The sequence below is a fragment of the Neophocaena asiaeorientalis genome, unplaced genomic scaffold, assembly GCF_003031525.2.
Source record: "Neophocaena asiaeorientalis asiaeorientalis breed wild unplaced genomic scaffold, Neophocaena_asiaeorientalis_V1.1 scaffold78, whole genome shotgun sequence".
Lineage (NCBI taxonomy): Eukaryota > Metazoa > Chordata > Mammalia > Artiodactyla > Phocoenidae > Neophocaena > Neophocaena asiaeorientalis.
The window spans coordinates 16,112,708-16,134,881 of NW_020175018.1; the positions used below are offsets into that span (position 1 = coordinate 16,112,708).

Here is a 22,174-nt window from a genome sequence, read left to right on the forward strand (position 1 = left end):
CTCTCTCTCTCTCTCTCTCTCTCTCTCTCTCTCTCTCTCTCTCCCTGTCCTCAGGCTCTTTGTTCTTGATGCACCAAATGACCGCGCTGGCTGCCTGAGCGCTGCAGTGAGAACCCACCCCCAGGAAGCCAGGAGCACCTGAAAACCACAGGTCTCCCCTGGAAGATGGAGGAAGCTCTCCCCACAGGCCTGGGAGGCAGCCTGGAAAGAAACCTCCAGGGGGTTGAAGAGCCCAGGGCTGCCCAGTGTGCCCAGCTCCCTGGCCTCTGCCCTGGGCTCTGCAGGAGTCCTCGCATGGGCTCCTCCCAGGCTTACCAGGAGGTGAGGCCTCTCCTGCCCCCCTACTCCGCACTCCCTCCGGAGCTGGCTTGGCTTCGTCAAAAGCAGGGCCCATCAGGGTGGAGGCGGCGATGTGTCAGCTGGTATTCAGGCTCTGGTTGTGCGCTCAGATCGCTCCCTCCCCATCTCCCCCAATCCACCCACCCACCCTTTTACCCACTGCTTGGGGCCTTCTGGGTGGCAGCACTTCCCAGAGGGAGACCGAGCTGCAGCCTTGAGCCCTTGGCTGTTGGGGGGTGGGCGGACTGACTCACTTGGCCCCCTCCCTGGGGCCGATGGGGCAGCTCCCACACCCATGGGCGCTGGCAGCCGGTCAGGCCCCTGGGTTTCGGAAAAGGAAGCCGCAGCCCCGCGGCGCCTGACCCGAGCTGGCTGACGATGCGCTCTGCGCGCCAGGACCCGCTGGCCCCCGGGCCGGGAGGAGATGTTTAGGCTGCGACCCCCCAGAGCAGGCTCGCTCCCGCGGCCGCCCGCTGGGGCCACCCTGGCCGCGGGCCCGCCGGGACGCCCCTGCTCGCAGAGCCCCTCCCCGGGCCGTGGCGCGTCCCCCGATTCTCGCAGTATTTCCTTCCTGCACCTTTAAGAAGACCGTTGCTCCGTGGTGGGATGGTGTGTTAAAGCCACACAGAGGAAGTTACGCAGCCCGGATCAGACCGAGAGATAAAAGCCCCGATGGTGATCGTGAGTGATGGCAAGAGGATTTAGCCTCGGCATTAACTTGGAGCGGAGTGCAGGGGGGCAGTGAAACGCCCCGCCATCTGGCCCGCGCCGCGCCGGGGGGATGCCCCGGCGCCCCGACGAGCAGCCGCGAAGCCCACCCGGGCCGGGGGCTGCCCGGTGCCCGAGCGCGGGTCCCCTCCGAGCCGCCCAGGGGGCCCCAAATGGTGCAGCTTTGCCAGGCTGGTTTCATTTTTAAAGGGCTTCGGTGACCATGCAGGCTTTCCCGCGGCCCAGGAGCCACTTAAGGCGGCCCAGCAAAGGCTCGGATGCAAAAGTTATTTGGTGGCGGCCGTTACTAGCGGAGGACTGGAGTCGCTTGGAGAGGGGTGTGTGAGTGTGCATTTGTAGCAGCATCTTAAAGGAGTAGCTTGTCTTCCTGGCTGGCTTTTTCCCACCAGGGTCTTTTTCCATCGTTTGTGAGAGTGAGTGGCGGGGATGGGTGTTACCAGAATGCCTGGATGTGTTTGTGAAAAGGAAATGAACCCTTCTCGCGCGCCATTCCCCTACCCCAATTTAATCGCCACCCCAATTCCTCCCATCCCCTTCCCCTCTCTGAAAACTGGGTATGTGTGAGTTGCACAGAGAAACTCTGTCTTCCAGCGGCGGCTAGAAACTTCTTTCCGTGCCCTGGAGGGGTGGGCTAATGGGGAGGGTTATGTGCCTGGACCGGCTTGGGGACAGCGTGGAGTCGAACCTCCAGCTGGGTGGCACGCAGATGGTGGGAGCAGAGGCCGCGGGAAGGCGGGAAGAGGACCGTGGACTCGCGGCGTCCGCGGGCTCCGAAGTAAGTTGTCCGCCTGGGCTGGGGGCGGCAGCGCTGGGGAAAAGGGTGCAACGAATTCCCCGGCGCTTTGCTGGCGTCTTCTAAGTAAGGGAGGCGGTGCCAGGTGTGGGTGCACTCTCGGTGCCCGCCGGGCCTTTTTGAAAGGCGTGATTATTAATTGCTCCTGTGGCTTGCACTCAACTTCGGGAAGACAAAAAGCAACTGCGGGATTGCCAGGCGCGTCCCCGTGCGATGTCCGCCGTTTGCAGCCCACCCGAAGCACGGACTCCGAACCCTTGGCGTCCAAGGCTGGGAGCTGACCCCCATCTCCACACCCCCCCTCCCCCCGGCCCCAGCCGCCCAGCCGAGGCCTCCTCCTCGCGCCCCACCCCCCGCGCTCAACTCTTCGGGGCTGTCTGGGCGCTGAGAGGGCGTGGGGGGCGCCCGGGAGCCCAAGAAGGCTCCCATACCGGGGCTGGGGGCACCGGGGCCGCCGGAAATGGGATGCTCACTCGTGCGGCCGCGTTGAGCGGGGCCCCTACTGGACCGGCGCGGGGTGAGGGAGGTTTAGGGTTGGGAGGATGGGGTGGGACTGGAAGGTGATCGCGACCGGGAGCGGGCTCCCCTTTCCTTCCTGGCTCCCAGCACCCTCCCTGAAGGCAGATATCACCCCCCTCGACTGTCCCCGCTGGGAAAGGAGAAGAAACTTGGGGGTGGGCTGGGTCCTGGGAGAAGCCCCCAGCGCCCCCTCTCCAGGGACCACCCCCCCCCCCAGGGGCTCCGCGTCCACCAAGGCAAGTTTCCCACGAGGCGAGGGCGCAGCCGGCAACTCCGGGAGGAGCCTGCTTCCAGCCCAGCCAGCTCGAGAGGCGCTAATTCAATAAGACAGAAAAATCTGAGTTCAGAAATCCTGGTAAAATCTAATTTTCGGGTTTTAATAACCTGGCTTTCAGCCCCCCTCGGTTCCTGAGGACTCTTAAAAGAAAATAAAGCGCATTGATTCTATTTGTTTCTGGGAGCTGTAGTTTCTTAATAATATCAGGTGAAGATTTATTTTCCAAGGAGTAAACTATCCACCGGGATACAACCTCTTACTCTGAAATTTCCCACACTGGCTTCTCACTCCGTGCTTCCCTCCTCGCTGTTCCGAAGACTCTTGCATCTCTCCCCCTCCCTTTTTTTCTGTTTGGCAAAAACTGACTGTAACATTCTCAAGCTGAGCTCACAATTCCCTTACGATGCCAGCAACGCCCAACTGATTGACTAGTTGTAAACACATCTATTACCCCCCCACCCCCCCACCGCAGATTTTGATGTTGTTGGCTCCCCCACCCCATTTTCCAGGGAATGCATGGCATTTAAGCCTGCAGAACTGCAAAGCAATGAATAGGCTTGCGAGGCGCGCTGCCCCTTCGATCTCGCGGGCCTCCTGGCCTCTGGGCCTCACTGCCTCCCCACGCCCGCCTGCGTCCAGTGCGGTCCAGGCCGGAGGCAGCACTCTGGTCCTGCAGACGAAGGAAGCCCGTGTCCGGGCGCACCCTGCGAGCCGCAGTCGGGCGCCCTACCTGGGAGTGAACAGTTAGGAGCCCGCGGCTGGAAGAATGAGTGAGGAATGTGCTGTTTTCTGGGCAGCGCGAAGCTCAGACAGAGGCATCCAAACCTTTGCCGGCCGCGCTATCTTATTTTTACTACATTTTCTCAGGTTGTAAAAATAGTCTCCAGGCGGGTTCTTTCTGAGAGTTTTGTAGCAAGGAGCACATTCAAGGCCGGACAGGCTCTGTAACACTGTTTCTCTTTAAACAGCCAGAGGTGAGATGTGAAAATGTGTCCCCCTCGGCTCGTTCATCTGCATCAAGAGCCCTTCAGCCAGAGAGAGGGGCAGGGGCTGCCTTAATGCAGATTTATGATGCCCCCAGCCTGGAGCTTTGGGGCAGAGGCTGGGGACTTCTCCTGGGGAGGTGCGGAGAGGCCAGCCCCCCATTTGGACAATGTCCCCCCACTCCGGTTTGTCATTTTTGGCAGGAGTGCGTTTGTGTCTGGAGAATGGAGGTTCATGGAAACGTAGTGGACCTTCTAGGTACAATGGCTGAAGAGTCAGCAGTTTGGGAATTTACATGCAATGATTGTAGACATAATAACCAGAATTAATAACAGACGCGCTTCTGCTGTGGCTCATTGCAGTAACCTTTGCCCTATTGGCTAGCATTTTTTGGCCAGATCCCACACTGGGGACCAAATTCTCCTGGTGATATATCAGGTGTCCTGGAACACCCCGCACTACTGGAGTCGTGCTTTTCGCAATGTAACATTCATCTTAGTTATGTCTATTTAGGGCTTTTAAATAATTACCGGTAGCTTAAAATAGTAAAGCAATAATCATAATGGTGACCTGTTTCTAAACATACCCTCTAAGGGATGATTGCAAAATTTTGGCCTTGATTGGAAAAAGCGAATATGACAAATCACTGTCACTTCCGTCCAAGTCTTCAACATCCCTAGTTTCTTACAGTTAAAAACTAAATTCACCATTTCAGAATTTTGGAGATATATCTACTGGCACCCAGTTCGTAATTGTCGGCCCACGCGTGGACCATTCTTAATCTGAACCTGTCCTCACAGCCTCATCGGCACCTGTAATTACAGCCTCATCCACGGTTTTGACGTTTTGACTTGTCAGTCTCGGCTCCTGGGGCTGCTTTAGAAAGTCACTGACCCCAAACAGGGGCACTTCTGCTGACCCCAACACCCCCATAAATATGGAGAAAGCGCATCACCTTTTAAATAACGTGCCCCATCCCCAAATGTGCATCTCCTATATTAACAAAAATAACCCAGTTTCCTCGGGACACCTTGCTGATAATGCAGCCTCATTTTTTGCACATTTTGCCAGAGAGCTTTTGTTCTTATACATCTTTACTCTCCCCCCTCTTTCTCTATTTAATTTGTTGCAGGTGTTGTTGCTAACGAGCTCTCTCTCCTCCCTTCTTACAATGAAAGACATGCCAGACCCCGGGTACCTGGATGGATTGGGAGCTGAAGTCTCAGAAACTTCCTAATAAGTTGCCCATGGCTACCAGCCAAGGTCAGCTGGTTCCCATTAGCGCCTGTCCCCACCAAAGACGAGCCAAATAAGTTGCTCCCCAGTTAACACCTCAGTCGCTTTTTTTATGCTCCAGTCCAGCTGCACTATTGTTGTCACTTCAAGCCCATATGAAAAGAAATCTCTTTTATTGGTCCAAAATGCCAAGTCCAATCCCATAGAGGGAACGTGTTTGCAGCAAACAGGTACACCTCCTGATTTTACTTTATCTTTACAACGCAGGCCGGAGGGTTGTTTTGCAGTTGTGCTGAGCGCACATCACACGTTCAGGGCCCTTTAAAGACCTGGGTTGATTGGAAGGACCAAAATTAAAAGCAATCTGATCCGGCCTCACGCCAGATCCCTGCGGATTTTCTCCCTATCCCATTTCCATCCACCGTCACAATTTGAGAGTCTGCCTGATTTGATCACATTCCCCTCTGGGAGAGGTGTGATGCCAAGGTTAGGAGGACGCCAAGTTGTGGGCAACTTCTCGATCTGCCCATCAGCAGTCTGAGAAACGCTGGCTCTGAGTTTTCCACATCGGCCTCTTGGAAAAAACAAGTTCCTCGCTGTTTGCAACCTGGCAGAGTCCCTGGGACGTCCGGCCTCCGTCGCCTGGTAGATGTGGCTTTTCCATGCTGAGGTGGCGAGGCCCTCCTGACCCAGTCGCCACCTCTCCGGTCCCTCTCTGGGCCTCGCCCCTGGGGACTGCGCCGCCATGCTGCACCTGCTGGCCCTTTTCCTGCACTGCCTCCCGCTGGCCTCTGGGGACTACGACATCTGCAAATCCTGGGTGACCACGGATGAAGGCCCCACCTGGGAGTTCTATGCCTGCCAGCCCAAGGTGATGCGCCTGAAGGACTATGTCAAGGTGAAGGTGGAGCCCTCCGGCATCACGTGCGGAGACCCCCCTGAGAGATTCTGCTCCCACGTAAGTCAGCCCCACCCCGCCGTTCTGTTCGCTCAGGCCAAGTGGGTGGGGGTCTGGGCCGGACCCTGGGGGTGGGTGAGCAGAGCAGGAGGACCAAGACGCAAGGTTGACTCTCCTGCATGTAGGTTTGGGATCAGGTCTCTGACCCACCTTGGAAACGTGCCAAAGCAAAGGCGGCCCCGAGGATGCTGGGGTCACGTGACATGGTTCTTTGGGGTGGGGAAATTCTTGGCCAGGTGATCACTAGATCCTCTCCTCTTGGGAAAACCACAGTACCAGTCAGTTCCCCAGCCTTGCAGATAAGCCCCGCCTCTCTGGTAGGAAGTCAGCATCTGGGCGAGCCAGCAGAGTACTATTTGCAGCGTTGCACTCTGACCTCCCTCGGTTCGTCCCTTTGTGGCACCACCTCCTATTCCACCCAATCCAATCCGGCAAACAGATTTGCCGAGCGAGGGAACGCCGAGCACCAAGGTGGCGCCTTGCAGGGGAAGGTTTGATGGCAGCGCAGAGGGGATTCGTAAGGGAGGACGGAAGGGGTCAGAGCAGGGCGGGTGGTGTGGCTGGTGCCATTTCTGATTCCACCCCTATGTGCAGTGACCACAGTCGCTGGGTAAGTCAGGGGGGAGGCAGGCTTTCAGGCGTTGTCACCTGAGTCCCTAGTTAGAGGAAGTTGGAGTCTTAGAGCCACGGAGGACATCAGTACTCAAGTAACATTAACAACAACGATAGTAATAGCGGGGGTCGTTTGTGCAAAAGCCCCTGAGTGTGGAGGCTACGAGCTCAATACGAGTCGTTCCACGGAGTCCTCCACTCAGCTGAGCTGGGCTGATCCTGTGTCGTACAAAGTAGGAGTCTCAGGCGGTGAGCTCTGGACCAGTGGCATCTCTGGGCCACTACTCCGTCACCTGTAAAGTGTGTGCGCTAATAGCACACACTCAAGTCGTTGTAAGGAATAAGTGAGCTAATGCACCCTAAAGTGCTCAGACTAGGGTCTGGCACAGAGCAAGCGCCCCTAGGTGTTAGCTATTGCCATTCCCATTGTACAGATGGAGAAACTGAGGTCCAGAGCCACAGCCCAGGAAGTGATGCAGCTATGATTTGAGTGTCTGGCTCCAGAGCCACTGAGCTAATCTGCCCCCCGAGAGACACCTTCCCACCGGGCAGAGCCCCGGGTCGGGCGGGAGGCTGGACAGGGCAGCCAGGCTGCAGGAGCCACAGGAAGGGCTCAGTGTCATCCTCGGGTGGCTGCTGCCTTCACGTGTCCTGCGGGGAGGCTCCAGGTCTCTGGGCTTATGGCTGGACTGAGCCGGTGTCCCCACTCGGCTCCTGAGGGGGCCTCAGTCCCGTGGGGCGCTTGGGTCCTATCCTAGAGCAGTCAGCCCGGGAAGGTAGGTTCCCACTTGGATGGTCAGCAGTCAGGAGGCTGTCGCTGTGGGTGGTGGCTGGGCTGGGGGGGAGCTAGCTGGGGAGAGAGAGAGGGAGGGAGGAGAAAGCAGCAAAGGGCCAGGAGCCAGGGACTGGAGAGTCCCACAGCACTGAGGACCCCAGGGCTTTGCTGGCTCAGGGACAGGCAAGGGGGCTGGCCCCTGAAGGTCAGGGCCAAGGACAGCACCGGGGGAGCCCAGCTCTGAGTCCACATCTGAAGCTGGCTGCCCACCCCAGCTCATGTAAGGACTTCTCCACACACTCCCTGAGCAGAGTCAACCGCTGCCTCTTGTATTCAGAGTCTTGACTGTATTTCTTCTTTTGAATAGTAATCGTCTTAATGTGCTGGGGGCGGGGCCGTGGGGCGGGGTGCCTAAATCATAAATCACTGGACCAGCTTCTGGTCAAGGCTTGAGGGCTGGAGATGACCATCAAATGCAAGTCTGAGGCCCTCTCCTGGCCAAAGCTGGCTCAGGAGGCCCTTGGCCCCGGGCCTCCGCCCTGCCCCCACTCTCACACACAGAGAACCCAGCGCAGCTGCCGGGGTGGAGTGGTCACCCCGCCACAGTCCTGATGCCACCCAGCATGGGTCCTTGAGCTGTGCAAGGAGCATTCATGCCCTTCCTGTCCTCTCCTGGGAAGACCTGTGGGGAGGGGGCAGGGGAGGAACAGCATCTCCCTCGGTGTCCTGACACCTGTCTGATGGACTTAAATATTTCATGATGGGCTGCCATCCGGCTCTGCCCTTGATTACAGATGTGCAGCCAACGAGGATGGGGAGGCTGTCTAGGCTGGCTTCTGCAGGGAGGAGGGGGTCACATCCAGATGGACTCAAACCCCCACCCCACCCCGCTGTTTATTGCAGCTTCCCTAAGCAGGTTCTGTGCATGTCTCATTAAATCATCTCTAGGATGCTCTGAGGTGGGGACTCTTCTAATCCCATTGTAGGGATTAGAAAGCGTTGGCTAAATCCCGCCAAGGTCACTCGGTCTAGAGGGCAGGCTGGGAACTTGTACGTGGCCAGGACCCATGCTTATGCACCCGACGGCCCAGCCTGCCCTCTCTGAGCTTCGGTGAAGCAGAGATGATGGTGTAGGCAAGTCACAGTGCCAGTGGAAAGGCGCAGCCCCGCCATGGGTGTCCTGGCACGTAGTAGGTACTCAATGTGTGGTAGCTGTTATTTGCTTACCATTGTGGCTATTATGTCCTTGGTTGTGTCCGGGCCTTTGTCTCTTTGCCTCTCTCCAGCCTTGGGGACACCACGCCCTGTATTCCTGGTCTCAGGGCAGCAGGTGGTGGACGTGTCCTCAGGAAGCGTTCACTCCTCTAGCCATGGCCGGTGGCGCCACCAGGGGGCGCCCTAGTGGTACCCAGGTGGACCTCTGCCCCCTTAGCCTTACAATAGCCCAATGGGTCCCTGTTTCCTGGCACCCCTCCTGCGGCGAGTGCTGGGCCTGTCCTAACATCCACCCAAACGGAGCATGAGCCCTGGGGCACCCTGAGGTTGCAAGAGGGGCCACGGAACGACGGCCCCTTTCAGACTTCAGTGTGCAGACCCTCTCTCCCCCCACCCCCCACCCCCCACCGGACTTGTGTAGTTCCGCAAGGCCACCTGAGAACTGAATTGTAAATTCCAGCCTGGGGAGGAAGGCGAGCGGGGAGGAAGACCAAGATAAATGAACAAGAAACCTATTGGCTCCAAATGCACAATGAGAATTAATAGGGCTGAGCTCTCAACCAAGGATTCTTGGGCAAGGGCGAAATTTCAATGAGGGCTGCGGGAGAAGGCGGGCGGCCTCCCACCCCTGACTCCCAGGGCCTGGTTGGAGAGGGCCAGCCTTCTGAGAAGGAGGGAAAGGCAGCGCCCGCAAGGGCTTCTCAGCCCCTAGCAGGACCCCTTTGGGATGGGGAGGGCACTGTTGGGTTAGGGGAGCAGCCCCGCAGAGCTTCGAAAGAGCGGTCGCTGGCCAGCTGCCTGCACTGCCGTGAAAGGAAGGGGGAAACCCTGTCCTCATGACTTGAGCCTCAGGAGAGAGACGGTGAGAAAAGAAGGTGGGGGGCATAGACCAGGCAGGTGGTGTTTAGAATGATCCTACAGCTAGCTACACACTGCTGCCCAAAGTGTAGTCCCTGGACTCACCTTGTTAGAAATGCAGACCCCTGGGCCCCGCCCCAGACCCGCTGAGCCAGAAGCTGCATTTTAACGAGAAGTCCAGGTAATTCGGATGCACTCGGGGAATGCTCTGAGGAACGCTGCTCTACGTGATCTGTCAGTGATGGGTGATACTTATTATTGATGATGGGCAGACAGGAGGCCTGTGGTTGCCACGGGACCTTTGCAGGGTAAGGAGGTGTCGCCACTGCTGAAGGAGGAAAGCAGAGAGCAGGAGGGGTGGAGGTCCCAGGGGTGAGGGGTGAAGCTGGGAGCTCAGATTCCTGAATGTGGGAGACCTGGTGGAAGGTTCCAGAAAAGTGGTGTGCTATCCCGACAAGAGCCACAGGCCTGGAATCTGAAGACCGGAGCTTGCGTCCCAGCTTTGCTGCTTGTGGGCTGGGTGATCTGGGGCAAGTCTTTCAATTTTCTGAGCCTCAGTTTCCCCACGTAATGGGACATGGCTGCCTTGCCCCCCCCCCCCCCCCCCCCCCTGGGGGAGGGAAGTGCCTTTCAGAATATCTGAAAGCGCTTAAAGAGTGCAAGTTCTCTTCTAGGGTGAGGCTTTGATAGTGTCGTTGATCCAGTCTTGAGCATCTTGCTTTTTCCACGGTGAAATAGCTGAACATGAAATGTTTCATCTAAGGAGACTCGAGCACACAGAGGCGCCTGGGTCTTGGTGCACAGGAAAACCCAGAGATGGTCATGAAGGCGCATCTTAGAGCACACGTCTTCCTCAGAACCTGCTTTGCCTTTTCTGCGCCTCCGTATACCCAGACGCAGAGCAAAGGGCCCCATCCCTACCCCATGGGGTCTGCTGGGCTGATGACTGCAGAGGACAGGTGGGTCCCGGGGGCCTCAAGCCCCTCCCCACCATGACACCGAACGCCACGTGCAGAATCAAGGTCACAGATGCCGCGCCTCCTGCCAGACCTTGATGTTCACGAAACGTTTCCATCTAGCAGCACTGAGCTCACCAGCCCACTGGCTCGGGTCTTCTTTCCCCTCTGTGTTCTGCCCCCAAACCCACAGAGGACAGCCTGGGGAACACCCTTCCCCACCCCTCCCTCCTCTCCCCGTCACAGCCCTCCCGTCCCGTTTCCGGGGCTGACCTCATGCCAGGTACAGCTGTGATGGGACAGTGCAATAACTCCTGCAAATCCCCCCGCACCATATGCTCTAGCTCCTCACCACAGGGTTTCCTGCCTCCTTGCCTTGGCCCGTGCTGCCTCCTCCGCCTTCTTTGCTTCCTTCATTTCCGAGGCTTTCGTGTTTACCTAGATTACCTCAGTTTTTGAGGTTCAGGTTGGACCCACCTCCCCCAGGAGGCTGTCCTTGACTCCCTAGCCCAGGTGGATTAGAAGGCCCCATCTGGTCACATCTGTGTCATTGGGCTTACAGACGTGGCCTACTGTTCAGGCTCTAGAGGCAGAGAGGTAGAGGTTGGAATCCCCTGCTGTGTGACCTTTGGCGTGAAGCTTAACCTCTCTGAGTCTCATTTCCTTAAATGGGACTATTGATGGAATACGCATTTGGAACTGTCATGAGCACAGTGCCTAGAGTCAACGGTCAATCCATGCTCATTATTCTACTCCTGATGTTTGCCTCCCCCTTGGACTGTGAGCTCCCCAGAGGCAGGGCTGCCTTGTTCATCTTTGCATCCCTCCCTCTTGGCTCAGTTAATTCTCAGAAGGCATTTATTTACTGAACCAATGGATGGGTGGGTGGAGGGACAGTGTGATCCAGGAAGGCTTCTCGGAGGAGGAGAGATTGGGGCTGACTCTTACAGGAATAAATGGGTTTCAATCAGGACAGAGGAGGCACCAAAGGCCTCTACTTATCTCCATTTGAGTCCCTGTTCTGTAGGATTTTCAATCAGTTGACACCAGGAGGTCTGCACAGTTCTGTCCTTAAGCAGGAAGTGGTTTTGGAACCTGAGCTTCCCCCAGCCCTTAGTGAAAGCCACTCAGTCTCTTGAAATGCCCGAGGCAGGGCCCAGCCTGGGACAAGAATAGTTCCATGCATGACATCTTGTTGCTTGGTACAGTCTCCTTCCTGGGGAGCAGACGAGTGACAGGATGGGAGCAGCACTGCCTCCGAGGGCCAGGCCCACACGACTGAGATCCTGGCCTCTTACTCTTCTTAAGGGAATGAGTTTGGGTCCAGACACTCCATGGAGGGTAGGGGGCAGGGCCTCTGGAGTGCCAGGGGGAAGGGAAATGGCCCGGAGGACACGTCTTTCCAAAGAGTGTCAGAGACTTAGAGGTTCTAGAACTTTTCCCCAGGCTCATCTGCCTCTTCCCTCTCTACATTCCCTGGCCCTGATTTTTCATATATTTTCATTTTTCTCCCTTAATGCATGTATAACACAAGCTGCCTTGTTAAGTCCCACGTGTGACGAGGCAGGGGGTAGATGGACAGGCAGGCCACTCCCTCTGTGGGTGAGAACTTGAGGTTTGGGATGGGGCAAACGGGGGCCCATGCTCATCCCACCCCTTCTGGGTTGTGGGACTTTGGATAAGTCCCTCGTGCTCTGAGCCTCGGTTTTCTCATCTGAAAATTGGGATGATGCTAAACACAATCTCAAAGGAAGGTCGTACGGATGAGACGAGACAAAGTGTGTAGAGCCCTCACCTGGGTGCCTGGCACAAAATGAATGTTTCCCAAAAGGGATTTTTTTTCCCCCCATCCTAGAATTTAGCATGAGAGACAAAAGGAGTAAAAGTAGAAAATAACAGAAGAGGAGCCTGTTATCCAAGTGTGTAAGGTGGGGTATAGTCAGCATATGCTGTGGGAGTTCAGGGGGGGAAGGCAGGGCACCGGGTTGGTCTGTGTTGGTCTATGACCTTGAAGGGTTGGAGGATTCAGAAGAGTGATGATGAAGCAGAAAGAATCGCAATTGCAGAGATGCAGGTAGGGGTCCGTGTGACATGAGGGGCAGAGCAGTGGGCATGCAGAGACCTGAGGGAGCCCACAGGGCATGGGATTCCTGAGCCACAGGGCCAAACAGAGCTTGGCAGGCTCAAAGAAGCAGGTTCCCTCACCCTCACTGCCCCAGTAACGGGGTCCAGGCTGCAAAGCTCTGTTCCTGTCCCACAGCCCAGGACCCAGGCTTTCCTGCCTCAGACCTGGCCAGGGCCCACTTGGCCCACGAGGATGCTCAGCTCCTACCTGGAGGGACCGGAGCGATGGGGAAAGTGGGAAATGCAGATGATACATGGGTCTGTTCAGCTTTGGTTCGCAGGTTCTGATTTGTTTTTCATCACAGCGTATTTGCTTAAATCTATGCAAACGTGTTTCTAATTCCCCAAGCACACACCAACTGCTGGCGCTGGTGGGGGGGGCGTGGCGTGTCAGAGTAGCATGAGTGCAGGATGCGAGCGGGGCAGTGCCGGGCCCCGACAGAGTCTCCTCGCTGCTGGGACAGCTCCTTAGCCTCAGTTTCCCCAACTGTGCAACGATGGGGTTTGGCTAGATTAACCGCTTCGCCCAGCATCCCTGCGTGACTGTAGATACATTCTCGGAGTTTGGTAAAATTCTATGCTGGGGTTCAGCCCTGGTCTCAAACAGACAAAGTGAGGGGCTCCAGTGCAGACAGAAGGGTTCCAAGTGCATATCCAGTGCTCAGCACAGCACGAGGCTTTTTTTCAAGTTTAAATCCCTTTATTATAGTAGTCTATTAAAGGAAAATCAAAACAAAGAAAAACAAAGCTGAGGGCTAAAAGCATAACGGTACATCACATCGTTTCCCCTTGGTTTCTGCTCCTAAATTCTTTTACAAATTTTCAACGGAGGTATAATTGACATAGAAGACTGTATTAGTTTTAGGTGTACTGTACAACATGATTTGATGTAGGTACTAACTGTGGAAGGATTACCACTGCAGGTTGAGTTAATATCCATCACCACGCACAGTTAAAAGGTTTTTCTTGTGGCGAAGGCATTTAAAAATATTTTTTAATTAAAAGAATTGAGGAGATAGTCACGTAACATGAAATTAACCATTCAATTTTTTAAAGTTGGGGTAAAACATATGACATAAAATTTGCCTTTTGAACCATTTTTAAGTTGTGCATTTAGCACATTCATGATGTTGTGTAACCAGACGGGAAACCCCGTCTCCCTCAGCAGCCACTCCCCGTTCCTCCTTCCCCCAGCCCCTGGCAACCACTAGTCTGCCTTCTGTCTCTCACATTTGCCTATTCCAGACATTTCATATAAACGGAATCGTGCAGGGTGTGACTTTTTGTATCTGGCTTCCTTCACTCAGCATAACGTGCTCGAGCTTCATCCGCGTTGTAGCTCGTACCAGTACTTCATTCCTTTTTATGGCCGAATAATATTCCACCGTATGCGCTACCACGTTTTGTTTATCCATTCGCATTTGGGTTGTTTCCACTTTGGGGCTATTATGAATAACATTGTTAGGAACATTTATGTACAAGGTTTTGAGTGGACATATGTTTTCATTCCTCTTGGGTCTATACCTAGGAGTGGAATTGCTGGGTCATATGGTAATTTTATTTTTTGTTTATTTATTTTTTAAATAAATTTATTTATGTGTCTGTTCATCTTTGGCTGCGTCGGGTCTTCGTTGCTGCGCACGGGCTTTCTCTCCAGTTGCAGCGAGACGGGGCCACTCTTCGTTGCAGTGTGCGGGCTTCTCATCGCGTTGGCTTCTCTTTGTTGTGGAGCACGGGCTCTAGGCGCACGGGCTTCGGTAGTTGTGGCACGTGGGCTCAGTAGTTGTGGCTCGTGGGCTCTAGAGCACAGGCTCAGTAGTTGTGGTGCACGGGCTTAGCTGCTCTGCAGCATGTGGGACCTTCCGGGACCAGGGCTCGAACCCGTGTCCCCTGCATCGGCAGGCGGATTCTTAACCACTGTGCCACCAGGGGAGCCCCCATATGGTAATTTTAGATTTAAGTTTTTAAGGAGCTGCCGAACGGTTTTCCAGGGCAGCTGCACCATATCACATTCCTACCAGCTCTGTACAAGGGTTCCAGTTTCTCCAGGTCCTTGCCAACGTTTGTCATTTTCCGTCTTTGTTTTTTACTATAATGGCTAACCTGGTTGGTGTGAAGTGGTATCTCATTAGGATTTTGATTTTCATGTCCCTAATGACTAATGATGCTGGATATTATGTGCTTATTGACCATTTATATATCTTCTTGGGAGAAATATATATTCAGGTCTTTTGCCCATTTTTTCATTGGCTTGTCTTTTTGTTGTTGAGTAGTACATGTTTTTTATATATTCTGGATACTAAATCCTTATCAGATACATGATTTGCAAATATTTCCCCCATTCTACAGATAATCTTTCATTCTCTTGATTGTGTCCTTTTAGGCACAATTTCTTTTTTTATTTTAGTGAAGTCTAATTCATCTCTTTTTTCCTTGTGCTTTTGGTGTCATATCTAAGAAATCATTGCTAAATTCAAGCTTACCCCTATGTTTTCTTCTAAGACTTTAATAGTTTTCCCTCTTATAGTTAGATCTTTGATCCATTTTGAGTTAATTTTTGTATATGATGTCAGACAAGCATCCAACTTCAGTCTTTTACATGTGGATATATGCTTTTCCCAACATTACATGTTGAAAAGACTATTCTTTCCCCATGGAACGGTCTTGACACCCTTGTTGAAAATCAGTTGACCATAGACGTATGGGTTTATTTCTGGACTCTCAGATCTATTCCACTGAGGCACTGAGCTGTCTATGTGCAGTATTTCATCTAACGCTCCCAAATATCCCTCATGGTGGAAACAACCTTTATCTTATTGTCCCCATTTTACAGATGAGAAAACAGAGTCTAATACTGAGTGGCAAAGTCCAGGCCCAAACTCAGACCCTAGTCACTCAACCTCCCGAGGAGGGAGGAAGTCCAAATGCTCACCCCTCCTCCCTCCCTTTCTCTCCCACCTCCGTCCTTTCCTCCCTCTTTTGCTCCTTTTTTCCTAACTTATCCTTTAAGCTGGGATGTTAACTGTGATTCCCAGAGAAGGGTATCTGGGGAGGGGATGTCATGACCTGTGACCTCTCTGGTCTCCAATATCTCCTGCCTCCACTTCACCTCCTCGCCTCCCCTGCTCACCAGGGCACCAGATTCTGTGTCTCCATCTTTGCTACACAAGTAGGCGATAAAGAAATGCTGGTGATAATTATCCCTCATCTCAAGTAGATGGTGCAGTTGGGAAGGGGTCTTAGAGATTATCTAAACCAGAGGAACCCCGATATCTCTTAAGCACATCACAGTGGAACTAACTACTCAAGGGAAAGTTGGTGCCTGGAACCTGGCTGCTGGCACCCTCTGCCCCTGCCCCGGACCCCTGAAAAAGGAAATCCTAGGGCTCCTGTGAACACAATACAAAACCACTAATAGAGTCCAACTTCTGCCCCATTTCCTCAGTTGGGGAAACTGAGGCCCGACGGGATGGACTGACTTCCTCGGGCCCCAGTGAGGGAGCAGCAGACCTGGGAGGTTCAACCGTAAGCCATGGACTGGAGCCCTGGGGACATGAGGCCCTCCACACCAGGTCCCCGTACATCCAGTCACCTCCTGGATTTGACCACATGTGGTGGCATTCAGTGGGGGACCTGGAATGCCTCCCAGCGCGCGGTGGAGCTACACCTTCAGGATAGGCATGGCCGTAAGGTTAAAGTTTGCTCTCTGGCCTACTCAGGTGAGCTCTCACACCTGTGTGTAGCCCCTGGTGACCCAGCCCTGCTCAGAGCTGGCTCTTGCAGGCCCTGGGGATCCTAAGGCCCCTGCCCTGGCCCGTCCGCAAGCTGTGGTTCTCCTTGCTGTGGCAGCACTGTGAAAGGTGGACAGGAAGGGGATGTTTGTGGGAGGTGGGCAAGGCCAGGGGTGAGGCAGGATGGGGGGCAAAGTCAGCCTCGGCGATTACCCTCCGATGTCGGGCTGGGGTGCATGTGGTCCAGCCCCGGCCCGCAGCTGGGAGCTTCAGGAAGCAAGAGCCGGGGATACACTCTCGTGTGCTTCACCACACGCTGGTGTTTCTCCCACCTGCCCCATCTCGTGGGTTTCGGCTGCCATTTCCCGAGGCCTCCCTGTGGGCCGGGTACCCTGCTCATGCACTTTCTGTGCATAGCGTTTGTGTTTTCTCCGCAGCACCGGGACGGGTATACTGCAAATGAAGGGAGGGAGGCTCAGAGAGGTGGAGAGACTTACCCAAGTTTGCACAGCAGTGACAAAGCCAGGATCTGTCTCCGGGGCCTTGACCACTGTCCCATCCTGCCTTGTCAAAAGTCGGGATCACTGTCCTTGGGGACCCGAGATCCTCAGGGCCTCGTTGGTAGGAAGGAATTAAATCCACATTTGTGGATCCCTCCAGATCTACACCTGGGGCTTTCTAGAGCTGCCCTTCCTATTAAAGCGTCCTGGGCCCGTCTGCAAGGACCTGGCATTCTTCTCCCCCAGCGCAGTTTGTCCTGGGGGCTTTGGGACAGTTTGGACCCCCTCGGTCCTGCATTCCAGCTCCCTCCTGTTGCCTGAATCATTTGTCCACTTGACTCCAAGTGTCAACTAGGGAAATAAAAGGAAATGAAACACAACCAGGGCATTTCCCCTCGGTCGTAGCAGAAGTCCGTTTTTGGGCAAAAGATGAAAAGGAGGACAATGAGAGATGGAGCCTGCAGGTAACCCCAGAGCCTCGTCAGCTACAGCAGCACGCCCCCGCCTGAGCCCACAGAAAGGGCATGGTGCCCATGTGGGAGACTGCAGGTTCCCGAACTGTCCCTTCCTTCTGCGGAATCAAGAGACAGCAAAGGCAGGTGACAGCCGGAGGAGAAGCCAGTGGGCCAAAGAGCATGCCCTGTTCCCACCCCAGGCACCATCTAAAACCCCTTGCCAACAGCTCCGAGGCTGGCGTCTTGCTGGGTCTGGGCTTCTGGGGATCAGGCTCCACGCTGGACTGGCTGCCAGGGGCTGGGTGCCCTTGGGTCTCGTCCCTGCTTTGGGATGTAAACTTCCTGCCTTCACCAGAGGGGGTCTATGTATTCACCCTCCAGACCCCACTGCATTCCTAGATCTTGCTTCTGGCTTTTGGGACTTTCAGACTTAGAGGGAGGAAGAGGGAGAGGCATGGAGAGAGCAATAACCTCCCAGGCACTGGAGGACCCGGAGGGGATGGGCAGAGGCAGGACACCAACCTCAGCTCAGCTGCAAAACCCCAGAGCAGTGCCTCCTTCTCTGGCGGGGTCTCAGCCGCTTTGAGAATCCATGGTGCTCTTCCTGGAGCAATGTGTGTGCGTGCACGTGCGCGCACACACCACACACACACACACACACACACACACACACACACGGTTGCAAACACTCACAAGGCTTCCCAGACCACCCTGAGTCCACATGTGGGCCCCTGTGGGCCCCTATGCTCCCTCTGGGGGCCCTTAAACTCAGGGAAGTCACCATTTGTCTTCTTGTAACTGACTGATCCTGTTGCCTGAGGCTTTTCTTGATTCCACATCTTCCACCACCTCTTCAGACCAGCAAAAGCTCATATTTATTGAGTGTCTACTGCATACCAAGCACTTGACCCGAAGTTGCTCGTTGAACCCACCCAGAACACTTAACGACAGATCCTATATTTATACCCATTTTCAATATGAGGAACCTGAGGTTCAGAGAGGTTAAGCCACTTGCTCAAAGTCACACAGCTTCCAAGTAGAGGAGCCTGGCACCTCCACTCCAGGCTCCCTGGACCCAGTGCCTAGCTCCTAACCAGGCTGCTTAGCTGACCTGAGGCGCTCTGAATCTCTATCTCACGGTTGGATTGAGGTGGTTGTTGTGTGTGTATGTGCGTGTGTGCGTGCGTGCACGTATGTGTGGCCGTTTTGCTGGGGGAGTGTACTGTCCCTGTCTGCCCCTCCTCCCCCAGCACTCCTCGGCAGCCTGAGCAAGGAGGGCTGGGGAGGAGTGACGGCAGCGTTTTGCCCACCTCCTCTACCCCTTGAGACATGATGGAGTCTCCTAATCCGATTATTTGATAATTCACTTATTTCCTGTCTATTTGGCAGTGTGTGGGCTCCCACGCACCAGCTCCAGGGAAGGCGAGATGGCTTTGCCTGGAGGAATCCGATCTGTTTTTCTGGGGAAGGAGTGGGGAAAAAATACACCCAAGAATGGACAATAATGGACCTAAAAATAGAGGGTGGAGGGAAGTGGGGGCGGGGAGCCAGGCATCTGCCTTCCACTGGGCCTGCTTTCACCCGGCAGCTCCCCCCCTCCCACCCGTGGGTTCCCCAAGGGTCTGGCTGCCTCTCAGCCTGGAGGAGAGGCATGGGAATGGGGAGCGGAAGGAAAGCAAGACCGGGAGCCAGATACCACTCCAAGATGGAGAATTGTCCCATCGAAGGGTCCTCCGGGCTGTGGCCTTGACCTTGGCTGCACGTCAGAGTCTCCTGGGGAGCTGTAACCAGCCAATGCCTGGGAAGGGACCTACCCCTGAGGGTCTGACGTGGTTGGTCCGGGGTTCCCCTAGGTGAGTCAACGTGAGAACCACTCTAAGGGGTGTCTCCACAGCAGGAATAGGGGTGCAGATTTGGGGGCTCTCTCCTCCTTTGCCCCCGGGTCTCCTAAACCTTGAGACAGCCTTTCTGAAGGCCCCAAACCCAGAAGGTCCGCTGGGACTCCAGAGGAGTGAAGGCAGGGGACAGGGAGCTGTGCAGACTCTTGGTTCTGTCCGGGTCCCCATCCCCCTTGAGTGTCCTCAGCTGAGCCTCACCGTGGACTCACCTGGGAGCTCTTAACATCCCCCCCAACCTGCCGGGGCTGCAGCCCCACCTGCTACTGCAGAGTCTCTAGGGTGGGCCTGGGCCGAGGATTTATTCAAGCTGGGTGGTCCCAGGATGAAACCAAGTTTGAGAACCAACATTTCAGTCTTGCCCAGGACGGCACTGGGTCCCTTCCAGCTGTAAGCATCTTGTCTTTTCATCTTAAGCATCTCGCTTTTTGAATTCAAAGACTAGAGGAGGAGAGAGACTGCTCTCAGAGTCTTTCCTTCCATCTGAGCTGCAGGCACCCCATCCTTGCTCTGGCTTCCTGGGACCTGAAGGGTGCTGGCCGCCACCTTACCCTTTGTTCCCAGGTTCTTAACCTCTCTTTCTGAAAGGAGGCTGCCCAGCCAGAGTCAGGGCTTTCCCCGCAGCTGCTAAATGTCAAGGCTGCCGGCTGGCTCCAGGCCTCCGCTTCCACCTTATCTCCTGCTGCCCACCAGGCTCCTGGTCCATCCAAGCACATTAACTCCTCTCTACCTGTGGCTTTTGCACGTCTGGTCTGGCCCTTCTCTTGATCCCGCTACATAGCGCACCCTCCCCGCAGCCCGGTCAAATCTCCCTCCACCTGTCCATATCCAGCCCACCCACCCTTGTGGGCCTGTCCTTCTGAAACCCCACCTCCTCCAGGAAGCCTTCCTGACCTTCCCAGCCAGTTCCCCTCCAGGCTTGTCATCCGTGCCATACTCTGGTGGTCACAGCACGGTGGTCAATGCTCCCATAAGGGGTCAAAGGTTACTGCAGGTATGACCTTGAGTCAGTGCCTGGCCTCTGGGGGCCTCAGTCCCCTCAGCTATAAAGCAGGGATGATGGTGAGAGCTGGGCTGACATCACTGTACAGGTGTCCTTCTTTGGACCAACTGTAGCAGGGGCCCCTACCTGGCCAGGCATCTGAGTCACTGCAGGGGGTTTTGAGTGGTTGGTTGTTTGGTGGCTTGGTTCACTTTCAACCTGGAGCAGAACTTCTGGTCTTAGTGCCCAGAGATACTTTCATCTCTTTCTTCTTCCCAAGGATGTGGATGGGCAGCCAGGTTTGATGGCTGTTTCTTCGGGGCCATTTTGCACATTAGAGATAGTTGTTGAATAAGTGAAGGAATAAATAAATGAAACCTTACCAGCTCAGGCTTGCCTCTCTCACCACCACCAAGGCCTTCATCGGTAGAGCGATGCACCTGTCCAGTTGTGCCCGGGGGTGGGGCAGGCCCAGACACTTCTTTCTCTTTCCTCTACCCGACCGCTTCTTACGCCTCAGAGACCAGCAAGAAGAAGCCCTAGAAAGTCTCAGCTTGTGGCCATTGGCACAGTCAGGTCCCATCCGTCCAGGTGCTGCATCCACTCCTGACACCTCCTTTTCAATGCGGAGGACCTGGAGAGGGGACCCGCCCAGGAGGGGGAGTCGCTCTGCAAACCTTAATTAAGCATCTTGCGTGTGACAGGCCCCACTCCTGTCTTCACAGGGCACACAGTGGGGAGGGGACCACACAGTAATTAACAGAAGAAGTCGCTAAGGAAAACCGATCAAGTGCCCATCTCGGGGAGGGAGGTGTTGGCCAGGGTGTTCTCCGAGGAAGGGAGGGTTAGCAGACACCTGCAAAGGGGTGGAGGAGAGGCGCTCCAGACAGAGGTGGCGAAGCCACCAGGTGGGATGGGGGATGGGCATCAAGATAGGAAGAGAGATTCCAGGGTCCAAAACAAGGTGGAAATTGACCTCAATGGGATCACACAATGATTTGTAAGAATTTTGTATACGTTTTGTAGACTCCGTGGCACAAAAGTTCATTTCATCTTCCCTAAACCAAGGAATGAGCCTATGGGCAGAGGCAGGGTAGCGTAGCGGGCTCTTTCTAGAGTATATATCGTGGAGCTTCTAACACCAGTTCTGCCCTTTGCTCAGAAAAGTGCCATTGAATAGGTTTTCTAACCTATCGGTGCCTTGGCTTCTCCACTTTGAAAATAATTATTAGGATCGTCATGAATAGAGAAAAGGAAATTTCACACGAAAAATCACGATCTCAATGTCTGGTGCTAAGAAAAATACTCAGTAGGGAAGTTTAAAAAAGAAAAACGGAAGCAAGGCAAGATGAGAAGCGAGATAGGTGGGCGAGGTGGGCAGAGCCAGGACCAGCTTGGGTTTGGAATTTATCCGAAGAGGGTGCTCTGGGGTGCAGCTCGGGGGTGCTGAAGCACACGGCTGCTTTCTAGAGTGTGCCTGGTGGCAGGTCGGGGCGGGGAGGCCGGAGGGGTTGCTGGTGGCAGGGGGTGGACAGGACAGCTGTCAGGGGAGGGGGCTGCCGGGATGGATCTTCAACCTCAACCCTCTTGGACCCGCCCCTTTCAGCCGGTGGTCCCACCAGCCTTGGGGCTCTTTCAGGACCCACCGAGGCCCCATGGCTCTTCAGCAAGAAAGCCAAGGGCAGCTCTCAGAGAGGAGGAGAGGGGCTCTGCAAAGGCCCCGGGGGTCTGGGGAAGGTGGCTCCCCTGAGTACTCCAGCCAGGCCCCTCCGAGGGGGCTGCTCGTCCCCCTGCCTCCCCGCCCCCAGCCCCCAGTACTGCATCCTCCAAGTCGCTTTTTTCCTCCGTGATAAAATATTCATGTCAGCAGAGCAGGCCCTCTTTGGGAAGGCTGCCTGTGTCTAGCTTCTGCTTTGTACAAGCTTTTAAAGAGCAGGGCGCTTTTCCTACTCTCTAAGCATTTTCTAAGTCCTCAATCAATAATGCACTTTACCCAGCTTCTCTGAATGCAGCTTTTCTTCCTCTCTGCGCCCTTCCCCCCACCCTGCCCCGATTTCTCTCTCTTTCTCTCTTTCCTTCTTTCTTTTGTCCTTCTGTCTCTCCCTATTTACTTTTATTTACTTTTTTTCTAAATGTGTTCCACGAAAGCGCTGAGCTGTTTGGGTGGCGAGCCTCGGATGGGGAGTGGGGTGGGCAGGCAGGGAGGATGGAGAGAGGCCAGGGCAGCTGCCAAGCA

General features: G+C 54.9%; 1 protein-coding gene across 1 annotated transcript in view; it reads left to right on the forward strand.

Moving 5' to 3' along the window:
• The first annotated feature begins 5,231 nt into the window (after positions 1-5,231).
• Positions 5,232-22,174, forward strand: part of NTNG2 (netrin G2) — a 74,284-nt gene continuing 57,341 nt past the window's right edge. The window contains exon 1 of the mRNA XM_024762224.1: positions 5,232-5,835. Within this exon, the coding sequence (XP_024617992.1) occupies positions 5,623-5,835 (213 nt within the window). The 5' untranslated portion in view covers positions 5,232-5,622. The remainder of the gene's footprint in view (positions 5,836-22,174) is intronic.